At 38.8% G+C, this 18,573-nt stretch overlaps 1 protein-coding gene across 3 annotated transcripts in view; it reads left to right on the forward strand.

Moving 5' to 3' along the window:
* The window catches only part of HIPK2 (homeodomain interacting protein kinase 2), a 152,038-nt gene that overhangs the window by 101,805 nt on the left and 31,660 nt on the right, over window positions 1–18,573 (forward strand). For 2 of the 3 annotated variants that reach the window (XM_088141119.1, XM_007419955.4), the window contains 8 exons: window positions 1,363–1,482; window positions 2,518–2,604; window positions 4,526–4,710; window positions 6,631–6,793; window positions 9,409–9,631; window positions 14,403–14,524; window positions 17,237–17,379; window positions 18,303–18,482. In XM_088141119.1, coding sequence (XP_087997245.1) covers window positions 1,363–1,482; window positions 2,518–2,604; window positions 4,526–4,710; window positions 6,631–6,793; window positions 9,409–9,631; window positions 14,403–14,524; window positions 17,237–17,379; window positions 18,303–18,482 — 1,223 coding nt within the window. The remainder of the gene's footprint in view (window positions 1–1,362; window positions 1,483–2,517; window positions 2,605–4,525; window positions 4,711–6,630; window positions 6,794–9,408; window positions 9,632–14,402; window positions 14,525–17,236; window positions 17,380–18,302; window positions 18,483–18,573) is intronic. The other variant, XM_088141120.1, reaches the window with a different exon arrangement.

The raw sequence follows: 18,573 nt of genomic DNA on the forward strand, positions 1-18,573 counted from the left end.
GCACTGGATTGCCTAGAGCCTGCAGGGGTTAAATGATTCTGCAAGAATACGCATAATCAGCGTGTACAGGGGGAGGTGGGAAAAACTAATGTCTGAGCGTTAGGCATGTTCAGTTATAACTGTGCATGTAAATCTTTTAGGAAGTCAAGTGGCCAAATGTCCTCACTTCTAAATCCATGTCATCAGTCCATTTGTCTACCACTTAATGCTCTGCACATCAACACTGTATCCCTCATCCTTCCTCCTTTCTGGTTTAATGCCACTGCCCTATTACTTATTTCCAGAAGCGGCAGAAGTTGGCTGGTAGTTGTAAAACATACCTACAGTTTTAGAATTTACTTACATATGGTCTGGTATACACATACATACAGTACATACATACACATATACATATACAGACATGCATACATATTCACATATACACTCTTTTGACAGCATGTTTAAGAAAGGATGTGCTTTATATTAAACTAAGATGCCCCATCTAGCAAAGGAAGTCCTAGTGTGAAAACATAGATAGATGTCTCACGAGGTAGAACCTTTTGCCACACTTAATAGCATTTACTTTGACTCTTCAATTCTCAGACCAAGATACTGTACGTTCCTATTGTTTACTGCCTGATCCTTTTTAAATTGCAGTTGCAAAAACTGAGACTTAGGGTCTACAGTAAACCTATGTACATGCTGCATTTCTGGATGCTGATGGTCATCTTGATGCAGATTCTTTCCTGCTCACAGGGTTCTAGATATCTGGACCTTGTGCATCTTTTGACACAGTTAGGATTTCCTCCTTCCCCATCTGGGCCTATCAGTTATTAAACATGCAATCCAGAGCTGGATTGATTTCCAGAATATACAGTTTTTCCAAAATTCAAAGCAAATGGCAAGGTGTGGGGAGGGTGAGGTGGGTAATGCAACTTCACTTGCAAGGTATTGTGTTCAAACAAGTCCTCTTAAAGTTAATGTTTGAGGATCAAAGCCTGAATTGTAAATATTCTGTTGCCAGTAAAGCACAGCCTCAAACCATACATGCTTTCTTTGTATAGCTTTATTACTTTTCCTTTATCTTTATAGGCTATGAACAAAGTGATATATGCCCATAAGCTTTAAAAGCTAATATAGGAATGTGGTGGGGTTTTAATAGAGAAAAGAAAGATAACTTTATAGCACCTAGTAATTTAGACCTTTACTACATAATAAACATTATTAACAGTTGAAATCTGTGGGCCTTTGCCTTCCTTTTCAAATCCTTGATTTGAGTGGCACTTTCTGTATCTTCACTCCATTTGTACGTGTGTGTGTGTTTACCTCAGCAGAAATTCTGACACAGATCTCAGTGAAATAATCCTCATCTTTCTCTTACAGATCCGATATATTTCACAGACACAAGGCTTACCAGCTGAATATTTGCTAAGTGCAGGAACGAAGACCACAAGGTTTTTCAATAGGGATACGGATTCACCATATCCACTGTGGAGGCTAAAAGTAAGATGCTGTTTTCCTGTTTTCCGGAGCACCATGACAGCCTGCATTTCATAAGATTGAAATATTGCTGACAAGCTTGACAAAATTATGATGATGTGCTCATGCACAGTTGCTGCAATCAGTGATTCCATTTTGGTCTGGTTTGAAGGGTTTATTTATTTAATTAAATTTGTTATGGCTGCCCACGCTCAGCCGCTTGTACAGGACAAGCTGAGCTGTGTCTTGCACAAGGCAGGAACTTCATTTTCTGATCATTTAAGAATCAGAAGCAAGCTCATAAAAAGAGTTTCATGAATTATACCAAGTACAGATTCTTCCTGCTTGTCTTGCTACTATTGGTATGGAAGACGGAAGGCTTTTATTGGAGATGACCTTGTTGCTCAAGACTTCCTGGCTCAAATTCTGTAATTTCTAGAATAATCTTATGAAGAGAAACTGAATTGTATTTTACTGATATTGCTAATATTACTGCCCCCCATTAATAAAGCCATGCAGTCTCACTCACTGTGGTATCCCAGGATAATATCAGGTACCTTTGACCTTTAGGGAAGACAAGGATGAGGAATCTTGGTGATGCCTGATGGGTTGCGTTCATTTCTGCAGAGCTTCATGTTACAGCAGATACAATCAAAACCATAAATGGTTAAAGGAACAGTGTTTATTTCTTTCCCTTTTCCCCTCCCTCCCTCCCTTTCCCTTTATGTCTCCCCAACCCACCTGTATGAGGACAATATAGATGAGTTCAGAAGGTGCCACTTCTGAGTCAAGAGTCCATTCACTTACTGTGAGACCGTGTGTTGCTGAGCCTGCATTCCACATATGATGAAAATATAGCAATGATTTGAAATATTGCATAGATTTATTTTCATTCCCTTGAAACTCCTTGTGAGATGGACAATATACATATATTGGATAATGTTACCTTGGAGTTGTGCTTAAAGCTATGGCAAGTTTTGTATCAGTCATGTGAGTTAGCAATAGATTTGGTATATAGTAAAATGTTGGTTTCATTATCTTTTGGTTGATTCTGGGCAGACACCAGATGATCATGAGGCAGAGACGGGTATCAAGTCAAAAGAAGCAAGGAAGTATATTTTCAACTGTTTGGATGACATGGCACAGGTAAGAATATTGCAGGAACATCACATTCATCAATAACTTCCAAGCAAAACATCTACAAGTGTATAGATGTATGTACAAATTGTCCCCTCTCATGGTTTTAAGGGGACAAATAAAAAAGAGGTAAAGGTACCTTTGAGTCAAGCTCAATTCCTCATGCGTACAGGAACACATCTATGTAGTTTTAGGGGACACCAGCATGGAGGCAGTTTACCACTGCCTTCTAGGATACTTTTTGACTTCGTGACCTTTTCACCCATAAGCCTGGTATTCCCTAGTGATCCCCTTCCCAATTCTGCTAAGCTTGAGCCCAAACCAGCAGGGGGGTTAGAAGACTGTACTGGCTAGCCTTCTCCTTTCTCCCCATCATACTTATTAGTTCTGGATACAGTGCTATCTGAAGGATTTTATCCAATTGCATCTACAGTATATGAGGAAAGACTCCACTACTAGTAGAACTCTTCTATGAGAGGGAAATGCATAATATTACCAGATTCTGATCAATCTGTATTCCTTCTTGTAGGAAAACTGTGTATGTGTAAGTTGGGAATTTGAGTTTAATCTCTGTCCATCAAAAATCTAAATACAGTTATAGCCCCAATTTAAACAGGAAGAATGATTGAAACATGGTAGAAAATGATGTGCCTCTTAATGCAATCAATTTCTTTGTTCCATATTTAACATAAGATGTTGCTAGTTTTTGTACATCAATTGGTGATTTTCAGGTTTGGCAACCAGAGGACTTCACAGAATGTGAGGCTTGGATAAAAAAGTCCTAAATTGAGATTACCACTCAACCATGAAATTAACTCAGTGCTCTTGAGCTGATGACCAATTTTCAAACTACCTTTACTTCAAAGGATTGTTGTGATGATAAAAAAGGAGAGGACCATGGATATGGACTTAACCTCCTTCAAAAATGCAGTATATAAAAGATAATAAATAAGTAAATAAAAATAATTATGGTGCCTCATCAGCCTCCACTGCCAAAGCTGGCTTGTAATCCATTCAGAGATATCATTATCAGAATGGTCCCAAATTTCATGCACAGCACCATGAATTCTTCCATCGATCCAAAAGAACTTTAGGTAAATTATACATTGGTGGTTTAATTTGCTTTTCAGCCTATGTTATTGGCAATGAATAACATAGCTGCCCAGAGTCACCTGTTGGGGGAGATGGGCGGCATACAAATTTAATAAATAAATAAACAAACAAACAAATAAATAAAATGAAGGAGCTTCTTATGAGGAGCTTAGGAGCTTTTCCTTATAGAGAAGATCAGTAAATCACAGATTTCTCACTGATTTTAATCTCCCCCCCCCTTACAATATATACCACACAGAAAAGTGAGTTCTAGAACTGAGAGGGAGATTTTTAAACAGGGATGCTTAACTAGGTAAACCAGCTTCTCACACATTATATTTTATATATTGGCAACCCCACCCCCCCATTTTTAAAGTGCAGCATTTGTGCTTCTTTACCCAGAATGGGGAGGTCCAGCAGTATAGTGGTCAGGGCCCCCTGTAATACAACATACTTCTTAAAATACATCTCATACTATTGTGTAGCATGAACTGGTTCTCCAGTTTATTCAACAGAGAAGTTGATGTGGAAAACATTACTATGGGTCAACAAGCTGAAAACTATAATCTTGGTGGGACGTACCACATCTTAAACATACATAGAGGGAGAAAGTGACATTATCATATTTTTCTGTGTGCATTTGGAATAACTATGCACAAATGGGATGTGCGTGACCAATTGAAGACTCTACCTCTCCAAAGATTATTGATTTTCTACTGACTCTTCTTAGGTTATGCCAAATATACATGAGGAGTGAAGAAGAACCTGCAGGTTTGATTTCTCTAGTCCTGGGCTTGTAGACATGTGTATCTGCTATTGATTTCAGTTTCCCTTCCAGGTGAATATGACAACAGATTTGGAAGGAAGTGATATGTTGGTGGAAAAGGCAGACCGGAGGGAGTTCATAGATCTGTTAAAGAAAATGTTGACGATAGACGCGGATAAGAGGATAACGCCAATTGAAACACTCAATCACCCATTTGTCACCATGACACACTTGCTTGATTTTCCCCATAGCACCCAGTATGTTTCTTTCTCTCTGCTTTGGGTTGGAGATCTTGGAGAGGGGGGGACTGAAAAATGGGATGGAAGGGAGGGTTAACTGATAAACTGCCAGATGTACCTCTTGAGATGGTAACAGGTTTTGCCCAAAAGTATTTGGATATACAGAACTTAGAGACCGAGAAAGCAGTTAATAAGAAGATAATATTCTTATTTTCATGTCTTTAGTAGGCAGCTCTTGTCCTAGAAATGGTTTATTCTGCGTTATTTTAATAGCTCTGGAGACATGAGATATTATTCAAGAATGGCATCTCTGGTTCTTTACTCCAGTGATTTATTCATCTGTTCCTTAGCTGCTTCAGGTATTTCATTTTTAGTCAGCAACAGCTAGGAAATCTGGGAGGGTGACTGGGCTCCTTTAACAAGAAGGCAAGAGTATTTTGTTCCCCTTATTTTCTAGAGCAGTGTTTCTCAACCTTGGCCGCTTTAAGCTGTGTGGACTTCAACTCTCAGAATTCCCCAGCCAGCATGCATGGCTGGGGAATTCTGGGAGTTGGTCTACACAGCTTAAAGCAGCCATGGTTGAGAAACACTGCTCTGGAAGCAGGCATAGGGTTATAAGGGAATTTTGGGGGAAAGTTATGGAAGCGTTTCTATGGCATTTTCTAAGGCTCAGAGGCATGTTACTTGAAACACAGGGCAACTGTTGAACATGGTACACACAAATTGAGTAATGTTTCCTTGATAGAATTTAATACACCTTGCCTTGTGCTATGATACCACACCATTGGGCCCTCACTCCACATCACTCGCTACCTCCATGCAAAAAAAAAAACAAAAAACCCTCAAATATTAGATCACAACCCAGGAGTAGTGGGAATATAATGAGACACATGGCTGCCATTTTCATCAGTGGTGGGGTGGATATTTTCAAGTAACATGCAGTTCTATGCTAGGAAATGAATGGAGGAGTATCGGTGAAGAATTACTGAACTCTTTGGAATTCCATCTCAGAATAGGAAGTTGGACTAGTTGTCTCTAAAAGTGTCTTCCAAACTGATGATTATTTTTGCTTGCAGTAGTTCTGTTGACTGCATTCCATTTTTTTTAGTAATTTTTAAATTATTTTTGTTTTAAATGTAACCCTGGAAAAACTTACTACAAATAAGACATGGTAATCTGACTTGACCAAATAGCAGGGATTATATCAATATTTGATTGTCGAAAGTGACAGTGCAAAAAATGTAAATAATTTCTGTAGTTTCTCCTTACTACAGGACTTAATGGGTTTTTGTAAAGGTTCAGCTTTGAAACTGTTCATTAGCATGTCACAAAAGGAAAAATAATTCTAGCATTTTTTAAGACATTTGAACTTGTTAAGGTTTGTTTCAAGGCTGGGTGATTTTAAGGTTATAAAAAAGCTCGAAACTGCGCAACAGTCTGAGATTGTATGGGGGAAGAAGCAGTGATTCTAACATAGGTATTTGCATAACTGTTGTTCAAAAACATTGATGAATTTATCCCTTGAAGCCTTGGGAGATATTCTTACCAGTAGTTGTATCTATTTTATATCAACTTATTTTCCATAGCTACCCTCAAAGAATCCTAGGAACTGTACTTCGATGAGTATGGTAATGTTATGAAGTCTAGCTGTTTCTTATCATTCCAGACAGAAACTACAATTCCAGCTGTCCCTGGGGGAAAGTAATGGCTACAAATAATATTTATGTTTGTGATATAGTTCTATTTGTAGTGAATAGAAAGTTTTCCTTTGGCACTCAGTAGCTGGGCTTACAAGTTGCATTAAATCATGGCTTGTTTTAAGCCTGGTTTGTAGAATAAGACATAGTGGCTGAGTTCATGCCTCTTACTAAGGCAAATCTGATTTCCCCCATCAGTTAAATTACTACCAATCTTTTGCTTCTTCTTCTTTGTACATAGTGTTAAGTCCTGTTTCCAAAACATGGAGATTTGCAAGCGACGAGTAAACATGTATGACACTGTGAATCAGAGCAAGACACCATTCATCACCCATGTAGCCCCAAGCACATCAACCAATCTAACCATGACCTTTAATAACCAGCTCAATACAGTTCATAACCAGGTAAGAGAAATCATTATGATGAAGTCTAGGGATAACTTGGTGGGCTTTCAGGGGTTTGGAACTTCTTCTTTTTTTTTTTTAAGGGAAGAGATCTTCCAGCACAGGCAGTCCCCAGGTTAAAAAGACCTGGCTTAAGGACGATCCATAGTTAAGAACGGAGCCCATTGTAGCAAAATTTGAGTTAAATACACAATGATTTTAGTTAAATACACAACGGTTCTAGTTAATTACTCAGTACTACTTATATAGTATTATACAATAATACTGTTCTGGCTTACATACAAATTTGACTTAAGGACAGACCTTGGGAACGGAACTCATTCTTAAACTGGGGACTACTTGTATATTTCTTTTTCTTTTAATTTATAATCTCATAACTTAAGAAGAAGTTAGAGATATATTCAGCTAATGGCCCAAGATCACTCAGAAACTGTGATGACCAAGAATTTGACTCTGGTTCTTCCCAGTCTAAGACCAATGCCTTTTAAGTCATTGTGAGAACCCATCTTCCTCCAAAAATATCATTTTCTCAATTGTAATCGTGGTAGCCAGTGAGGTTTGTGACTAGAGCCCACAATTAGCAAAGCTACCCAATATATTTTCCCTCTTTTTCTGGCTTTCTATCATGTGCATACACACAATACTAACATCATACATGCAAGCTGAAGAAGAGGTGGGAGCAAGAAGAAAAGATCTCAAGGACAATATGGGATTTTCCATGAGCCACATCTGGTCCCTGAGGTGGAAATTCTGCAAAACTGCTCTTATTGTGCCTTCATGATTATGAGCAAATTGGCAACACATGGCAAAATCTCAAAAGTCTTCAATGTTCTGCTGGCTTCTTCTTCTATCATATTATCATGGACATCTGTAGAGAAGAGCAAGGGGAGGATGGCAAAAAGTGCATGACAGCATCAGCATGCAAACGCTACAACTTATGTACTTGCATCAGATGTCAGGATAGAAGTACCTAATCATGTCATTTGTAAGGTCATGCGTCATCCTGGCATCACTGCAGTTTGTTGCGAATGCTGCTGCTTACAGCCAACAGGAAAATAACTGAGTATAGAAAATTAGAAAAGACATGCATTTAAAAAAACCCTATTTTTTTAGACCATAGATTCTTTTTTAAGGCAAAGAGTTTGGATTATCTTGAAAGGTTTTTTGTTAAAAAAATGTTTTTAATTCATGACAGTAGTATTGGATAAGAAAATCTCATTGGTGTCACAAATTTTTGCATTGCAAAAGTTAACAATTAATAAAAGCAATCATGTTTGTGAAATAAAAAGTAGGGAAAGATGGGGAAAAAAAGATCAAAATATGTGATGAAGACATTTCTACTTCGTTCTAGTTGCTGAACAGTATAATCAAAATCAAATAACCCTTAATGAGTTGTATTCTCTGAAACAGAGGAGGAGGGAACACAGGAGATTCCTTAATTCAGAGTATTGCAAAACATTCTTAAATTACTAAAGGAAATTTAAGGAATTTAATTTATAGGAAAATAAATGCAGGACTAGGCAATCAAGGAGAAAGCAAATAAAGCTTCTTCAGCCAGAGTCACAATCATGGATAAGAACAAACAATGGTTTCTGTCTATGGCTTTTAAGGACAGGAACCAGAAAGAGTTGCTATTTCACATATAATTAGTAATCATGAATTGAGCTACCTGGATTTATTTATTAGCTTTCCCTATGAGGAAGAGGCAAGTGAGAGCAGTCAAGCAGAGTATACCAGAAAAAATATTGGAATGTCAGAATGAAGCTGACATAAAACAGTTTCATTGTCAATAGTCTTGTGGGAATGTTTTAATAGATAACCTTTTCCATCCCACCTCCTCAGATGGAAGAAATGGAAAATAATTCATCAAACTACTCTTTCAACCACTGTATTTCTCCAGTTGTTTAGAATTCTAATTCTAAAGAAACGTAAATAAAGCTTTGACCCCAGAGCAAGATTTCTTGAAATTAAAAAAAAAATCTTGAAATAATAAAAATCTGATACCTGAAGCCACACATTTGGGGTCAGAACCACAGAAAATTCTGGACTCATCTTAGGTATACCAATTACATTTCCATGCAGATCTCCTGTCCCCAAACAGTATGATCTACGTATAATATCATACCTTTGTGATCTGTACAATCCAGGCTACAATGGTGCCACAATCAAAAAACAGGAAGCAACCTGAGTATGAAGCAGGCAACTCAGCAAAGTGAGCCATGCCTCCAAGTACAGATCAAGCCATGCCCGTGCAGGGTATTATTAAGAATGAGTCATCTAGAAATATTCATTTTCCAAATGCACAGTCTTGAATCTTTCTCTGTAGACAACTTGACTCTCTTTAGGGGCCATAGGCTTGGTACTTGTGGCTGTGTTTGTAATCAGTTGGTAATCGTAAGCAAAGGAATGGGGTACATAATGAGTAAAGTAAAACTCTCTTATCCTTATTCATCTCTAGTTTCCTCCCTTCTTTGTCTTTTTTTAATGTTTTCTGCCTTTTAAGGTTTTATTTATGTGCTTTATCTATCTTTTGTTTTAAAAATTAGCTTTCCCCAACATTACCATCGCCTTCATATTTTGTTTTTATTTTATTTTAAATCCCATAATTCCTTTAGGCCACCACTCTGGCTCCCACCTCCACCACCAGTGCCACTATTTCCTTAGCCAACCCTGATGTCTCCATACTAAACTACCAATCTGCACTCTACCAGCCCTCGGCAGCGTCCATGGCCGCGGTGGCTCAGAGGAGTGTCCCTCTGCAGACAGGTACAGCGCAGATATGTGCTCGTCCTGACCCCTTCCAGCAAGCCCTTATCGTGTGTCCTCCAGGTTTTCAAGGTAAGAGTGCTTCTTTATTGTGTTAAATGCTGCTATTACTAAAGCGAGGATGATCCATCTGTCTGGCAGGTCCCTAAAATTGTACTCCACTTGGGGATCAGCTGTTTTCTCCCAGATTACTTTAGATTACATTGGCCACCAGCAACAACTGCCCAGGATGCTACTGTGTCTTATTGTCTCTCCCTTTTTGCCTGTATGTACAAAAGCGTATGTGTTAAATAGAATGGTATGGGGTTTTTTTTTGCTTAAATACACACTATTAATATTTCAATAATTTAATTCAAGCTTCGTTCCCACATCCACTTTGTAAGCTTTTTGCAGGGAAGCCCTCAATGTGCCATTCAGAGCTGGTACAGTCCTTAGTCCAAAGAAAATTGCATGTTCCTGCCCTAAAACATCAATAAAGGGTCAGGTTTGACAGGGCATAGTTCTATGAATGAACATAGAATCTCAGAAAGGATATCTTGCTGTGTCAGTGGTCAGGGAACTACAGTTTAGATTCCAAATTCACTCTCCAGCATCTCCAGTTGAAATGATCAGGTAGTAAATGATGGGAACCTTATCTGCCTTATACCCAGGAGAGCAACTAGAAATGATAAATCTTTGGTTTGGTCTACCAGAATGTTTCTTATATTCATAAAATAGGATACAATTGTTTCTGGTAGCCCACCACCATCAGAAGTAAGCCTTGCTCTCTCATACCCCTTTCCATAAGGGGGTAGAGAACCTTTTGATGCTGACTAGATTTTTGGCAGCATGTTGTAAGCCTCCCATTCATTAGAAGGCAAACTAGTGAGGTTAATCTCTAGCACCATTCTATCCCTCCAAGATATTCTCCACCATCCCTAGTTAGCGCTGGCTTTTTCCTGGACAAGTTGGCACCCTTCCAAAAAATTACTGTGCTGCCCATACACACCATTTTGACTTTCTAAGAATGCCTATGTGAGGGCCCAGAGGCATTTGTGGAAATGAAATGCTTTGCTTTACAGCAAGCCAGCTTCCTTTTTCTTCTTCCTGCAATTAGATGGGACAGGGAATCTGGCAGGCACAATGGAAAGCATGTATTTTCTCTCAGTTGTCACCATGGTTCTACCTGTGCCCTGTAGATTCTGAAACATGTCCTTATCTCTCTCATGTTTCTGAAATGTCTTCAGAAAAACCATATTGAGTGTATGATGCTGGCTCATTTGAATGTAAGGAGGCATGCATGAAGGTAGTGTTAGACCCACTCAGTCCCTCAAGCGTATGGAATCCATGACAAGCTACTACGGGAATAATATTAACATCCTTGCTGGGTGGTAATGAAATTGAATTGGGCAAATTCCCATCATATACAGTATACTCTCGGACAGAGGAGGAGTGGCATGACCACTAGGAATATCCTATGGTTGCGAAGTTTTTATTTATTGTTCCTGCTAAGAACCACATACACATGCTGAATCAAAATCACACAAATCATATTATAGGTTAGTGCAACTTGTGAGCCCAGTCAGCAGCTAACAGTTTCAAGGTTAAGCTACCAAGGCTTAAATCTATACATTAGAGCAGTGTTTCTCAACCTTGGCAACCATAAGATGTGTGGACTTCAACTTCCAGAATTCCCTAGCCAGCTTGTCCACACATCTCAAAGTTGCCAAGGTTTAGAAACACTGCACTAGAGTAAATAGCCTATGACCTTTGAGATGTTGCTGAACTAGAACTGCTAGTATCCTTTCTTGTTGGCTATGTTATTTCTATCTGCAGGGAATTGTAGTTCAGCCACTCTGGAGAGCTACAGGTTTTTCAATAATACACAATATGTCTTATATTTTCATAGACATGGATTGCACTATAAATTAGGAAACCCTGACTTGGCAAGATGGTCTCAGTTGGAAAATTTCTCTATTTCATCAGTATGTGAATGCCCTGACAGATGATGTATGAAGCAAGGATAAATACATCAATACTCTCAGCTTGGTTACCATATAACCTGACCTTTACCCATTTTCTGGGAAATTCTGTTTGGAGATGTTTGGGGCTAGGAGAATGAGGAAATAAGACCCTATTTCACTATTTTTGAATAGTGGCCAGGAAGCCTGAGCCACTGCCCTCTGGCTCCCTCTCTCATTTTTATCCAAAGATATTTAAGTTATTTGTAGATATTGATGTCTTGGTGCACCACTGTGCAGTAGACATTTTATCCTTTTTATGTGGTGTTGAAATAACATAAAAGAACTCGAGAGTGAAATCCTCAAAAGTCCCCTGAGTCTTACAGTATTTACAAAAGCTACAAAAGGCATTTGATTATTTGGGGCAATTTTTTTTTATCCTCAGTGATTTCTTCAGCTCAGAGAGATGCAAAGCTGGTAGGACAACTGAAAGGATGACAGATGCCTCAAGTCTTAATTTCTGCCCTGGACTTTAGCAGCAAGTGGCTCTTCCTGTGGAGGCAATTGTCTCTTTTTCAGCAGTTGCTCAGAGTCAATCTGCACTGGGAACAATTGGAAAAATGCTATTGTAACTGTTTCCTTAATTTCAGTGTCTAACCCTCTCCTGCCCAATGGTTCAGGGAAGGTAACAACTGTTCCAGACAAAATACACAAAGGAAAAATACAGCGTTACTGTTCTTTTCAGGAGCAAATTACACATGATACTTAATGCATCTTTTAAAACTAAATCCAGGTTAAAGACCAAAAATAGAAAAAGACTCAGGGGGTGATTTTCATTTGAAGTCCAGGGAGGAGGATGTTTCCTTTGGAACTGGGGCTTAGAAGGAGAGAGTTAAGCCATCCCTCCCTGAGTGCTGTATCTCAATTAGAATGTGAACCCACGTCCTCTTTTAAAACCCCTGATAGAATTTCTGTTAATGCCTTTGAGAAGGGTATGTTGACAACGCTTGGCTTGACCTTAGTTTTACTTGTAAACTGCCAAGGCCACCTGCAAGGCAACTAATAAACGTTAGAAACATGTTTCTAACAATGTTGTTGACATTTTGCACTCAATCATGGTTTAACCCTAGTTTATTGAATAAACCACAGTTGACTACTTTCACACAATATATTATTCCAAAATTTAAAAGAATGTATTATGGATAAGCACAGTGTGTAGACTGAGTCCAAATTAATTCTTACCTTTTTAATCTCAGCTGTTGAAGACTCAGCTTTGTCAAAATGGGAAGCTAGAAGATCCATAAGCTCAGCCTCATCAAACCTTTAGGGTAACCAATCACAACAGGAGCCCTCCAGAGTAGACTACAAACTCCATCCATACAAGCATGACCAGTAGCCAGATATAAAGAAGTTGTAGTCCTGTATACCTGGAGAATGAGAGATTGGTGTAGGCTGGTCTAAGAAGAGATTCTGCTAGGATTTGTCTTTGGATGCTATTGCTGACTAAATTTAGCATGCATATTTTAGGAAGTTAACTTCAAAGTACATTCCTAATATTCATTTAGGAAATCCGGTGCACATTTAATTGAACGAAAGTTCCATTAAGGCCATGGATGTTACTTCAGAGAAGTGGACACTGGATCTAGGCCACAAATGAGTCCTGTGACTCTCAGTGTATTTTAAAATAATATAATTGTTCTGTATAATTGAGCAGATTTTTCTTGCTTATACTCTAATAGTTGAGGACATTCCCAAATTAAAATTCAAGCCCTGCGTTTGACTTCACTTTCTATGATTCAGAAAAATCATATTTTTTTCTCATTTACAAAACAATTTCAAATCAGGAGTACAGCGAATTTTTAAAATATGCATTAAATCAGTTTTACAATAAAACCCATTAAAATGCCACATCTTAAACACATAGCTTAAAACATAGCTTAAAACTTCAGAGCACAGAATGAAGCAATAAAACAAAAAATAGCAAAGGAGCATATATTCAACTAAAGGTCTGGATGAATGGATAGTTCTTCAACTGTCAGCTGAAAGTTTTTGTGGATACAAAAGAGCATCAAGAATTTATCTTTTTTTAAAATAATTTTTATTAAAGAAATTTTGAACAAAGTAAAAACCATAAGAGAAAAAGGTAATAAAGAAGAATAGTAAATAGTGAAAAAAGAAAATAGAAAAAGAAAGATTATAAAGAAGTGGTTTCCAATCTTCTTGATGGTAGTTATAAATACATTTTTACTTTGCCCTCTCTCTCTAACAGGGCATCGTAATTCTCTTCTTTCCATAAGCTACTCTTTCTAATCTTCAAACCCATAAATCACAAGTTCTTTTTTTCTACCCCTGATAAAAGTTTAGCTTGTTTGCCTCCAAACTGTTATGAAAATATCCAATAAATTAACAAATGAGAGAGGAATTATATATAATAAACCAAAGAACATAATACCAACAACTATAGAATAGTTTTAAGAAGGATCTTGTTGCTAGGGCTATAAAAATTTTGAAATTTATTCAGAAAAGGTGTTTTGGAAAGCCTGGGACTATGGACACATCCCTTCCTGAAAGCAGATTGTGTTTTGTTTTTATAGTCTTCTATTCAAGCTTGAGACAAGATGTGGCTGCTTTAATGAGCTAAATTTGCTTTAATCTGTCAAGTTATTAAAGCAGGTATGTTTTTTTCAACCGTACAGAAACCTGAGGTATTGTGTTCACATGAAACACCTCTTTCTCAGATTCCTCTTTCAAATTATTTGAAGTATGCACAGACTTACTTGGTACCATGGATGCTAAACTGAAGGAAATACTTTCATGGCTGTGCTTTCCACTGATGGTGATTGGTCTTAAAACACAAGTTTTGTCTAACACTGCCTTTTCTTTTCATTCTTTTCTTGGCTCAGGATTGCAAACTTCCCCTTCAAAGCATGCTGGCTATTCTGTCCGGATGGAGAATGCAGTTCCCATAGTCACTCAGGCTGCTGGGGCTCAGCCCCTTCAGATCCAACCAGGGCTCTTAGCACAGGTAAATAATTAATAGTTTTAGACCCAGCTACTATACAGAGCTGGGAACTATACAAAGTTATGGAACTATACAGAGTTGTCAGTAAAGAGGAGAGTGGTCCATATGTGGAAGTTATTGTGGATTTTAAGAATGTGCATGATGTGGTTATTTGCCTTTTTCATCTTTTTATTTGTAGGGGGGACTTCCTGGGAATTTCAGAGTATTAGGCAAACCTTGCTATCAATATTTTTCCTTGAGCCACTTGCCCCAAGCCATGCATGACAACAGCTTTCGTAAATAAATTTGATTTCCACACTTGTCTGCCATTAAATAAGAATGCTCCAATTACACATTGCTTTATCAAGTTAGCAAGAACAAAACTGGGCTAGATGGACCATTAAGCTGACTCTGCTTCTGGTAGCAGCCTAGACTAGAAACTGTTAATTCCAAGGACCATTCTCTCAGAGCTCTGATTAGTAAACTTTATCAAGAAGAAGTTTAAAGTAACAATACCAGAATTATGGCAAGCACTCTACTTGCATATGAGAAATTTTCTGCAAATTAGGGCAGAAAATTTCTGGTTCTTTTTCTCACACTTTTTCTATCTAAAGGAGGAAGCTTCTCTCTTTAATGAACATGGGGCAGTTTGCACCCATCAATTCTTTTGAAAATAGGTACTAGACTTCTTAGTCTGATAACTGGCTCTCACAAGTTCTTAGGGAGTTCAGCCACACCCCAAATATGGTACTTGCAAGCAGATCCTTAGATATGTTGGCCATCCCATTAAGCTACCTCTTACTCCAGATAAAATTAATTTGCACCAATGCACAAGAGTGAATGTGGTGTTTATGTCAGGGTGATCCAGTGCTCTTGGATATCAGAGGACTCTAAAGTCCTGCCAAATTACTGCCTGCTTGGATCTCCTTCCAGCATCAGTTCAGTTGCTTCTTTTTTTGTGCTCCCAGGCTGGCTTATCTTGGAAAGACAGTATGGAGCAGAACTAAAAACATGTGTGGTTTCTTTCCATTCAGCTTAATGTGGTTTCCTGTCTTCATGAAGGGTCTTTGTTAAGGGACACCTTGACTGACATGAATGGAGTCCATCTCCATGAAACCCTGCCATCCTTCTCCAAGAAGTACATGTGAAGGAGAATTGTCTCATTTAAAAATAAAATTTAAAATATTCCAAAACAGGATGAGACAGGGGAGATCTTTCAAAACCAAAAGGAAGAAAGGAAATTTTGTAAACATCAATATGTAAAATATTTGGACAGAAGTACTTTGTAACATTCAATTAATTGCCTGGCTCTGCGCATGTCTAATCACATAATTCAGACCCAAAACATTTGACAGGCTTCTGAGTTGGCTGCATTACAGTTGGCAATTACAGCAGACAGACTAAAAATACCAAGCTGATGCAAATGCTTAACCACTAATGCTTAATCAGATAAAGCAGCAGGGGAGATTGTTCAGGTAGTAATTATAGCATCTGAATCAGGAGTATGCAAGTTCTTTAGGGGTCAGAGGTCACATTTGGGCTTTGAGTGATGTATTCGGGGCTGGCCTCCAAGAATTAAATTAGGTCAGAACATTCAGACTCTGGTGAAGCACCTTTCCCAAGCATTTTCCAAAGTGCTACACAGCCATAATATTATCCCCTTCTGTCTGTTAGATTCATAAGGAACTAAACAGGGGTACTTGTAAAAGCAAAAGACCCTCTTTGATTCCTTACAAATCCAATCATAGCCCTGCTTGAAGCCTGCCATAATCACAACCTGTGGCCTCAGGACTGCATCTAGCTCCAAGAAACTTCCCCAGATATCTGCCAAATTCTCTTTTTAAGTATGACAGAAGAGGAATATAATTAAAGACATGATTGGAAATGAATTATATATAAATGTAAATGAAATCAAATGTAATTTTTCTCTTGGCCCCACTGCGTTTCCTGCACCACACCATTCGAAGGCCAAGTGTGGCCTTCTGCTGAGAAAAATTGCACATCTATGCAATGTTCTTGCTCAAGGCTAAGCTTCTCCCTTCTTTCAGTGTGCAGTTAGGAAGTAAGAGGGCAAAAAAGGAGGTTTCAGGTGCAGCTTGCTTGCTCCTTTGCCCTTCAAAAGAATGCTGTGAGATAGGAAGCTCTATATGTTGAATGTTTTAATTGCTTGTTGTACAGCTGGCAAAGATGCACATGATCTGTAGTGGTAGAGAGGTGAAAGGCGAGACACTGTAGATGCCTCATGTTTTGCAATAATCACTTTAGCTGTAGGCTGATGGGCCACAGTTAGTGTATCATCTTCATAGCTGTTGACTGCAACAGGAAATGTGATATGACCATTCAAGGCAATGTCTTGCCTGAAAGCCTAGAGCAGGTGGCAAAGACCAGCCTTCATGGGTGCATTTTCACCCCAGCAAGGCAAGTATTATCAGCTTGCTACTCCAAAATGTGAGAGGTAGGTCTAGTTGCACCTTTTGGAAATGCAGCTTCTTTAAAAGGTGGGAGTCACCTTTATCCTTCTATGAAAGCTGCCACCTAATGGATGGTTGATTTTTGCAGCCCAGGTATAGTATCCCTGTCACAGCACAAAGTCTGCATGTGACCTTATCCCTAGATTATCCTCCCCTATTCTTGATATTGTAAAGCGTTCCTTTAAAAACTGATTGGCAATAAGGTATGTTAGTACAGAATGCAATGAATTATAATACTGAGAACTATGTTCTGTTCCATCCACAGCAAGCCTGGCCTAGCGGCACTCAGCAAATCTTGCTTCCTCCAGCTTGGCAGCAACTGACCGGGGTAGCTACTCACACCTCAGTCCAGCATGCTACTGTAATCCCAGAGACCATGGCAGGGACTCAACCACTGGCGGATTGGAGGTAAACAGAAAGGAAACTTTGTCCCAGGAGATGCTGTTTGCAAGAACCAAGCATTGATCAGAGTTGATAGTTATGGTTATCCCCTAATCATCATGGTTCATGATTTGTCCTATAACTATTGGATGCTGTGTTGTTCAGATTTCTCCATGAGTATCATGAATTTGGTAGATTAATTGTTTGAGTGACAGAGTCACTCTTGGGTTGCCTTACCCTCAGGCCTATCACTGTGTATGAAAAAGCCACCCTTGATCCAGGGTGGTTTCTTTCCTCCTTTCTGTTCTAATGAACTAAACTTAAGGTTGCTTTCACACGAACCTTTTTCCTCCGGACATGTCATCCTTCATTCACTCAGAAGCAATTGATACCAAATGGATCAGTAAGCAGCACTGAACATTTTTAGCCTTACACAGAACGGTTTGTTGTGATATTTTATAATGAAAATCAGTTGCCTTTATGGGTTGAGCCTACAAAGACATTTAAATTAAAGATACAAGAGTTCTTAAATACCATGTAGCACTTTGCCTAGGCATGCTAACTACCTCTACTTGGAATGATATGGCACCAGAGTGGAGTATCTTGATAACAGTATCATGATGGAAGGAGCTCAGTGATGTTATGATGGAGGGGTGATGAGAGAGCAACAAAGATAAAATCAATATAGCAGGTATCCTGCTGCAGTACCAGGATTGGGAGAACATTAGGAAGGGGCTCCAAGAATTCCCTTGCAAGCATGCTGTGTCCAGATGTGGCATTGGGAAAGGTTATTGCAGCTGCACTGAAGTATTGTCTCAAATACAGAAGGCGTTCATGGGAATGAGAAGATCAAAAATTATTTCTAAAATGCTTGTCAGATACATGGTGATTCCCACTGATTTCTGAAAAAATATTTTTAAAATATGCAAATTTCCTTTCTCTCCTTACAGAAATACACATGCTCATGGTAGCCATTACAATCCCATCATACAACAACCTGCACTTTTAACAAGTCATGTCACCCTTCCAGCAGCCCAGCCTTTAAATGTGGGTGTAGCTCATGTCATGAGGCAACAACCAACCAGCACCACCTCCTCAAGGAAGAGCAAACAGCACCAATCATCAGCAAGGTATATGGGGCGGGGGGGGGGCAGCAAGTGATCCATGTGGGAGTGAGACAAGGAAGCTTTGTCTGTTCTTCACATCGTCTGTTGGCTAAAG

This window comes from Python bivittatus, unplaced genomic scaffold (assembly GCF_059951505.1).
Source record: "Python bivittatus isolate LINGU-HERP-01145 unplaced genomic scaffold, Pbiv_v1 ctg000330_np1212, whole genome shotgun sequence".
In the NCBI taxonomy this organism is placed as follows: Eukaryota; Metazoa; Chordata; class Lepidosauria; order Squamata; family Pythonidae; genus Python; species Python bivittatus.